At 35.6% G+C, this 9,018-nt stretch overlaps 1 protein-coding gene and 1 long non-coding RNA gene across 3 annotated transcripts; both read left to right on the forward strand.

Moving 5' to 3' along the window:
- The first annotated feature begins 10 nt into the window (after nt 1-10).
- On the forward strand, nt 11-2,706 carry LOC105128726 (uncharacterized). 2 transcript variants are annotated; one of them, XR_842940.1, is made up of 2 exons: nt 11-273; nt 757-2,706. It is a non-coding gene; the product is annotated as an uncharacterized LOC105128726 (long non-coding RNA). The 2 variants fall into 2 exon arrangements; XR_842944.1 differs by having other exon boundaries at nt 1,425-2,706.
- A 2,815-nt stretch (nt 2,707-5,521) lies between these two features.
- On the forward strand, nt 5,522-8,831 carry LOC105128804 (very-long-chain enoyl-CoA reductase-like). Its single transcript, XM_011030666.1, has 4 exons — nt 5,522-5,852; nt 5,976-6,015; nt 7,016-7,770; nt 8,470-8,831. The coding sequence occupies exons 1-4, from the start codon at nt 5,784-5,786 to the stop codon at nt 8,536-8,538; spliced, it is 933 nt and encodes a 310-aa protein (XP_011028968.1). The 5' UTR covers nt 5,522-5,783; the 3' UTR covers nt 8,539-8,831.
- Nucleotides 8,832-9,018: the final 187 nt, after the last annotated feature.

Raw genomic sequence — 9,018 nt, forward strand, 5'->3', positions numbered from 1 at the left:
TTAGCTTTGGCTCTGGTTTGATTTGTCAAAACTTGAAGTGCTATTTCCATGATTTTTTTAGGAGTTTTTGCTGTCCAGATGCGAATGTTAGCTTATCAATCCCATACTGGTTTCTCCTTTATATCGTCACATGTGCAGAGTGCACAACAGAGATTCAGTGGTTAGGTTTCACTTTGCAAAACAGACTCGGCATGCTATGCTATGCTTTTCATGTGGTTGCTACTTTAATCATGACCAACCTGGTCATTGCAAAGCACCTGCCAATTGAAGAAGGTAGCTTTCTATACTTCTTGTTGAACCAGTTGTTAGCTTTATATTGTTGTTTCTCCTTTATTAATAGTTGGATAACGTGGATCTTGCTTTGCTTATGGTCCAACCTGGGTTTTCCTTTATTAATAGTTGGATAATGTGGATCTTGCTTTGCTTATGGTCCAACCGGGGTTGATGCGGAAATAAGATTGTATAAGTGTATGTTATAATTGCTAAGGGCGACATAAGATAACTACACTAGCTTTTGAATTTGCAGTCTCATTTTATATGCATCAGCAGTTAAAAGTTAAGATTGTAGGCGGGTCTTCATGTGTGGTTCAGATCTGCAACACATCAGATTTGCATTGGATTAAACTGTTAAAAGATTCAGATTTGATGGCAGTAAGTAATATTTGGGCTTGAAGAAAACAATGTATCACCATTCCTAATTTTTCCATGCTATTCTGTTCCTTAGAATTCACCTTGTCTTCTGCTGTTATTTGATAGGAAGGAAAGAAGACCTGAATATCCATTCTGATGGGCCATATTGTCCCTTTTCTCATAGAATAACTGGTAGTTCTGCCTTTTGTTAGCTGTAGTGGTATACAATCTGGATTCCTTGTTACCGAATCCCAGACTATGGTACTTTGTCACAGTTTGGGTACATAGTGCGGGTGATATTTTCACCAGGTTACTGGAAATCTCAGTGTCCCCTTCAGAAAGCATAAATTATTTGAAACTCAAGGAACAAGGACAGTTCTCCTGTCAAATCCCCTTTCTATCTCACTCTCTTTTCAGTCTTAAATTATTTGGAGGAGTTTTTCTTATTTTTAATGATGCTGGCTTAACTAATTTGTCTAGTTGTGGCTTCTTAACTATGCTTACTATTTCTTGCATTCTTTTCTTTCTTTCCTTTTCCTTTGGTCAAGTAGCATAGTATTCCATGCAACATGCACAAAGCTTGTAGTGAAGGTCTTCAACTTGCAAGCTTGATTGACTTTTTTTATTTTTTTCATAATTTATCACCATTACTTGTGCCTCGTTATGAAATTGAATTATTGACTTCAGTGTAAGCATTCAATTGCAGTTTATTGTCTGCAAGTTTTGATTAGAAAACATGAATATTGACATGACTTATCCAGAGTCAAAAAGGTTGATGATTAACCTCTTTGCAGATGAAAAGCGGATGTAGGCCTGGTGAGGTTGTTTGGAAGATGTGACAATTAAGAGAATGAGATTTCTTTTGCCAAGATGGAGCGAGTTTAGGTAGGTAACAGATAGGGTTCTCCTTACTCCCAGCACCCTGTTGATGGTTCCAAGCATCAAGCAGAGAAATGTGCTTTGGTTATCTAATTCATCTGTTTTCTGCGATCTCATTCATTTCCTATAAAGTTTAGAGGCCTAGTGGATGTGATCATTTTTTTTCCCTCTGAATGCTGAACATAGATGTCTTGATCTATAACAGTGTTAAGTTGCACTCCCGATGCTGACCAATATCTGACTGGATGGTGAGAAATTAGCTTTTCACACAGAATCCCAGTGTCATTATTTTTAATTCTTAGATTGAGAGCACTTGTCCATGACTGAGAAAAAAAGTTCAAAAATTTCATCCCATAAGTTTGGAATGACTTTTTCTTCTTCTTTATTCTCTCATATATTTACCATTCATAATCAAAATAATGTTCTGTTTTTTCTTCTGGTATTATATGGCTCTAAGTTGCTATACGATACTCTAAGGGAAATATGCAATACTGATGCATATGGGCAACTACAAATATTCCAATATTGGGTTCTCTGTGATTGAAATATTTAAAAGATTTGGTGGATGAACATTGAGCCCTCTTAAATTGCGCAAAAAGTGGGAAATGCTGATTGGAACAGTTGATGAGGGAGGACAATAAGGCATGATGAGAAAATAGGAAGGACTTTTAGTTGTGTAAAGATGCTGTTGCTAAGGTGATGAGATTGATGACAGAGTGGTGCCACAAGCAGAAGGGGTAATGAGGAAAATGTTCCAAAAGGCACATGATACAAAGTGAAGCTATTGATCAGGAAGTGCTTGAGTTGTGGTTCTGCTGATTGGAGAGAGGGTCCAGTGCGAGGTTGTTAGGAGTAGTTGAAAATCAAGTTTTGTGCCAAGGTGCAGATAGAGAAAGGGATTTTAGCACGTGAGAATGCTCAAGACAGAGCATAAGGGTATGCACGGACTTGCGTAGTGAGTTTAATGCATATTTTACTTCGTGGCTGCATTGGCTTTCTAAGATTGTTGTAATTTTTAGTCTCCTCTGGCATATGTGATGCTCATTTTATGGTTTTGTATCTCTCCAGATTTGATGATCACTCAAAAGAAAGTTTATTGAAGAATGCTTTTATTATCTCCATATAAAAATTGCATGTAAGATGATAACTTGAAGTTCTGGAATTGTCTGTGATTGGAAATTTTTCCGAGTATGATTACTGATTGATTTGTGACACATTGACATTTAGAATTATGATACTTGGCTGATAGAAATGCGGTTGAACAACACCCACCAGTCAGGTTGCCAAGTAGCATGAGTAATTTTTGATAGAGAGAAAGAAGCAGAAATAAAATGGTGAATCTTCTGAAGGTTTTCCCCCTTGAGGCTAGAAAGAAACAGTTGAGAATGATATCCTGAAGAGGCAAAATCCATAAAAGAAAGTTCTGGAGAGTTTTCTTTAGGTTTTCCCTGTAAATTGCAGATTGTAAATCACTAGTGGAAACTATTCATTTAAGAAGCTAAAGCTAGAGATTGTCATTTGCCTTCCTTTTTATCCTTGGTCTTGTGTTGTTTTACAGACCTGGCCTGTCAAGGGGGAGCTTGTTATAGTTGAGAGACGTTACCCTTCAATTTTTCAGAGTAAGATCGTCTTTGAAATCCTTGTTCAACTCATTTTTTCTTCTCCAACTATGGTCTTGGGCTTGTGAAACCGGCTACCAGGTAAAGAAATACCTCAGAAATTTATATGGCAACAAATAATAATTTCATAATTAGAAAAATTGTTGATCATTCATTGCTGATTGACTGGTGTAATGTTATAAAGATGTGAAAAATGCCTTTTCTTTATAATAATGCTAGAGATACCAAGTTTCTCACCATCTATTTGACTAGGACGTAAGCAATTCGTATAGGCGCATAAAATTCAATGATAACAAGTATTCGTGATTTTAGGATCCAAGCCACCATGATCTGGAAAACTTTTCCAAAAGAAGCTTTGCATCAGTTAGTATAAAGATTAGAAAAAAAAAAATGAAGTTTCCCTGGAATTGCTCTTAGAAATGCTGGGTTGTAGGAGTAGGCTGCAACTGTTGCAAAACAATGCTTGAGTTCTTTGAATGGTGAGGGAAATATAGCTGTTGCTTCATGATGGGTGTTAGCTGTAATCTTGATTGCACCATCAAGTGTTTGGAAAAAAGAATTATAGCTGCTGATTCATGTTGTGTAATGGAAAAACAAATGTAGTAAATCTAAAACTTTAACTATTAACAAATAATAGATTCACAATTGTTTTTTTTTATATTTAACTAAGAACTACAATATATATATCGTTAAGAACAATTTATTCTTGAAATACAACAAGATTAAAGAAGAAGTATTTGAGAAAAACTTACAATATTAACAATTTTATTTTCTGTCAAAACAACCAGTTTTCACACCATTAAATTTTTATCTAACCGCTCAGAATGAAGAGTAATGTTTCTAGAAACTACTGTTAAAATCTCAGTTCGATTTAATAATGAACGAGTTGAAAATCAAGAAAAAAAAAACAAACTATTTTATTGCCTTTTTTTCCTTTTTTTCCCTTTTTTTTGTTGTTTTTTTTTGTTCAATAAATGCTACTACCTCTCCAAACTATTTAATTTAAAAAAAATTAATGTTGTAGTCCTATCATCATATAGTATGGAATTACACACAAGTTAATTATTTTTAATTTTTTCTTGTGTAAAAATTAAACTTAGAATTGCATTGTAAAAGGTTTTTGTTCCTCGAACATGATATGATTTGTCTTATGTCTGCAATGTTACTTGATTTGGAGTTGTTAAATAAAAATGAATTAACTGGTTTCTACCTAATGGTTGAGCTTCCAAGGTTCTTTTCTTATTCAAGTTTGGCAATGGATTGTTGGTTATTAGCAGAACGTTCAACAAAAATGTGTAAAGAATAATATGTGTGGGGTTCACATTATTTCTCTGGCCTCGAATGAGAGGCTTTTCTACGTTAAATGTTTTAAACGGTATTTCATGAAAAAGTAAAAAAATTATTTTTTATATTTTTTTTATATATTCATATTAAAAATATATTTTAAAAAACAATCCTCCCACTATTTTTTTTTTCAAGCAACTTAAAAGGAGCCAACCAAGTTTTTGTTACCAGGAAACTGCGTTAACAAATTGGGAAAACGCGTGTTTGGTCACCAATTCGTATGACAAGAACGGAGCCTGCAATTCTCAACATAGTTTTAGAATTCAGTCATTAAGTTAACATCAGATCAATTATTTATCTAATTATTTTATCCAATACAAAGCTATTTTGACATTCTTTTAACGTTACATTTTTTATTTAGTCAACCCAGATGGATATCATTTAATAACTATGTTTTTTAATTCTAAACATTTAGTCAGTAAAAATAAACACTGTCAAATGAAGAAAGAATAATATTAAACCTTTTAACGGTCAAGCATGCTTTATGTTTCTTCTTCTTCTTCTTCTTCTTCTTCTTCTCAAGAAAACAAGAAATAGAAAAAAAAAAAACATGGGTGGTGCCTTGAGCTCTTGCATATGCTCAAACCACTTCTTCTCAAGAAAACAAGAAATAGAAAGAAAAAAAAAAACATGGGTGGTCCCTTGAGCTCTTGCATATGCTCAAACTAATCCCTGGAGTTCAGTTTCGATTGAACCAAATCTCTTGCTTCCAGTGTCTTTTGTCGAATTGATTCCTCTTAGATGACCACCAAGTTTCTACAACGATGTAAGTAAGAAATTTGGAAGTTGAGGATCTAAATTAACTAAAAATAAAACATAGTGTTTGGTTTGACCAAACGTTGATACTCGAGGGACCATGCATGGTATGCAAAATCCCTTTTCTGTCCTGAGTATCTTCGTGCTGAATTCAGGAAAAATTGGTTGAACAACGTTTCAATAAAACCCACCGTCGGATCACTGAAACGATGAGATGGCAAGATCAGGGACGATCAACACTGTCCCACAAGCGATAACCCCCAACAATAATCTAATTCCTAACACAAACCTAAATGCATCGTCAATTACGATGGTTGGCTCTCCTACCCCAACCACATGCCTTTAATACACAACAAGTACGAGCACTTGCCTACACGGTACACACTGCTGTTTCTATTATTTGTCTTACGGGGACATCGAAGTGCCAAATCCCATTTGGAGCTTCAGTTCCGAGTTCCTAGTTCCGTCTGAATCTTGAACAGAATCCTTTGAAATTCAAAGGGTTTGCTTTTTCTGACATTTGGCGAACCGTGTCTCTCTCATTTGATCTTCATAATGAAGGTGACCGTAGTTTCTCGCAGTGGTAGAGAGGTCATTAAAGGGGGCCTTGAGCTTAGTGATTCGGTATGCTTATTACACGTTTTCTGTCTTGTATGTATTATTACTATGTTTGGTTGATAGGAAAATGAAGGGAAAAAGACTTGAGCGTTTTGATTTGTAAATTTCTTTGTATTGGTTGTCTTGTAGGCAACAGTGGCTGATCTGCAAGAGGCTATTCATAAACGAAGGAAGTTCTTTATTCTGCTCCTCTCGTTATGTAAAAAGGATTGAGACTTTGGTTTTAAATTACTTTCAGGATCTTAGTATGGTTTGAGTTTTGATTGGAGATGAAAAACCGAAACTCTTAGTATAATTTAATTCACAAATTTTGATTAGATAGGAAATCCAAAGGAATTCAAAGTATGCCATGGGTATTGTTTCTTCGCAGAAGCGCATGAATCATGATGCTTTCTTAGAGATATCAGTTCCTTTGTTGGAAATTCAACTTTTGGAATTGGCAAGCTGCTTTTTTCTGCTTTATGGTGGTGTTAGAGTTTGTAGATTTGCTTGGGGTGCCTTATGGTGGAGAAATATGCATTTTGGTTCTTTTTCCTCACTGTAACAGCTTTATGGTGGTGTTAGAGTTTGTAGATAAATATGCATTATGGTTCTTTTTCCTCACTGTAACAAGTGCTGCTGGAATTGGTTTTCTTGCCCTTGACTGTGTCATTACAATGGTTATTATATTTGAAGAAGGTTCTGTTGTTGGATTTGAGTTTTATTATTTATTTATTTATTTTCTTTGTACAGTACTCAATTTTGTTCTCTTTATCATGAAATCATGTTGGGTTTTGCGTTGATTAGTTTCTTTAACGCAAAAAGATTCTAAAAGTTTTTTGATTTGATGTCTCATACATCATTGAGATGAAACTCACAACATCGGGGTTGTGATTTTCTTTTTTTGGTTGGCTAGGGTGTGTTAGTAGTGATGTGGAACGGGTTTGATATGTGATCCTTAAAATTGAGAACAAGAGCTCAAAAGCATGAAACTAGATCTGAACTTTGAAATTTTTGTTGACAAAATTCAAATTTATGTCTGCTTTCATTTGTACACTAGCCCCTACTTTTTTTGATCCCTCCCCCAAGGAGCCACATGTACATGGGAGTGTTGTGTATGCAGTTGGACTGTTGGAGCATCAAATGCAATTTTGTTTCCATAACCATTTCTGCATGTCTTACATCAACAGCCAAAAAATTCTACCCTGCAAGACAGCGACTGACCCTACCTCTTCCACCGGGATCAAAGGAAAGGCCCACTGTACTCAACTACAAGAAGAACCTCAAAGAATACCAAGATGGAAATTTAGACAGCATAACTATTCTTTTCAAGGACCTGGGTCCGCAAGTTTCCTATCGCACACTCTTTTTCTGTGAATACTTGGGTCCTTTGGTGCTCTATCCTTTTTTTTACTACTTCCCAGTCTACCAGTTTTTGGGCTACAAGGGAGAGCACATCATGCACCCAGTTCAGACATATGCATTGTACTACTGGTGCTTCCACTATTTCAAACGCATCATGGAAACATTTTTTGTGCACCGATTTAGCCATGCAACCTCGCCACTCTCCAATGTGTTTCGAAATTGTGCTTATTATTGGACTTTTGGTTCCTATATCGCTTACTACATGAACCATCCACTTTACACCCCTGTTGGTGATCTTCAAATGAAGATTGGCTTTGGCTTTGGCTTGGTTTGTCAACTCGCAAACTTTTATTGCCATATCTTGCTGAGGAATCTTCGCCGTCCAGATGGGAATGGCGGCTATCAAATCCCAAGTGGATTTCTCTTCAATATTGTTACATGTGCGAATTACACAACAGAGATTTATCAATGGTTAGGCTTCAACATTGCAACCCAGACTGTTGCTGGCTACATTTTTCTCGTGGTTGCTACTTCCATCATGACCAATTGGGCCCTTGCAAAGCATCGAAGATTGAAGAAGGTAACTTTCTGTTATTTTTGATGAACCGGTAGCTTCATATATATCCTTATATTTCTTCATAAGATGTTGAAAATTGTAAATCTTTCCCTGCACATAGGCCAACCTGGTTTGATGTGGCAATGAGATCTTGATTGTGTATATAAGATGGTTTGATGTAGACAATATCAGATTACTAGCTTCTGAATCCTATAATCATACATATACTGTGTTCCTGCAAACACATGCATGTCTTTTTAGATATGTGTTGTGGGTGGGCCTTCATGCAAATTTGGATTGGAGGGAGGCCTATCAGAGTTGAGTTGGATTTAACTGATTCAAATTTTCAGAATCCATCACATTCATCAAGATAAGGTGTTAAATAGTTGCTGGGTTTTTTCAAATGAGGTCTGCATCCTTATGTTTCTTCTTCATTTGGAAAATTTACGTTGTCTTCTTGTTACTGGAGGATAATGATGGATTGGAAAGGTGGATTTTTTTAACCTAGTGAAGATAATTGTAAGTGAAAACTTGGGCATGAAGAATACGCTTGCACAGCATCAACATGCTTTCGACTTGCACTTCTTATTGTCCTGGCATGCTTTTATGTTATTGATATAAGAAACTCATCTCAAAAAAACTAAATAATAGAGTGGTTTTCCTTCCGTTTGAATTTTTGGCGTTCTTATTTTTGTTGCTTACATCCTATCTTGCCCTCTACAGCTATTCGATGGGAAGGATGGGAGACCTAAATATCCACGCAGATGGGTTATACTGCCCCCAGTCCTGTAGATTAACTGGTATCTCAGCCACAAGTCAGCTGCTTTGGTGTGTCGTCTGATTTGTTATCAGGAATCTCATGTTGCGGTGCTTGTCTAGTAGAAAGTGAAGTTCACATTCCCATTCAATTGCCCGAGGATCGTAGACATCTATTCTAGACAGCTTAAATTAATGGAAACTTAGCAACGAGGATAGTTCGTTGTCGAACCTTTATTTCCTTTCTTGTATTGAATTATTTGGAATAGTTTTTGGAATCGTATTGGTTTAGATAATTTGTTGAAATGGTGGCTTCGTTACTATGTTTGGCGCTTTTTTATTTCTTTTATTTCCATTCGCTCGCTGTTGATGCCAATTAAGGCCATGTAGCGGCTGTTGATGATGGCCTGGCCTGTTTGTTTAATTGTTTTAAAAATATTTTAAAAAAATTAAAATTTATTTATTTATTTTAAATTAATATATTTTTAATATTTTTAAATTATTTTGATATATTAA

This window comes from Populus euphratica, unplaced genomic scaffold (genome assembly GCF_000495115.2).
Source record: "Populus euphratica unplaced genomic scaffold, PopEup_1.0 scaffold1.1, whole genome shotgun sequence".
NCBI lineage: Eukaryota > Viridiplantae > Streptophyta > Magnoliopsida > Malpighiales > Salicaceae > Populus > Populus euphratica.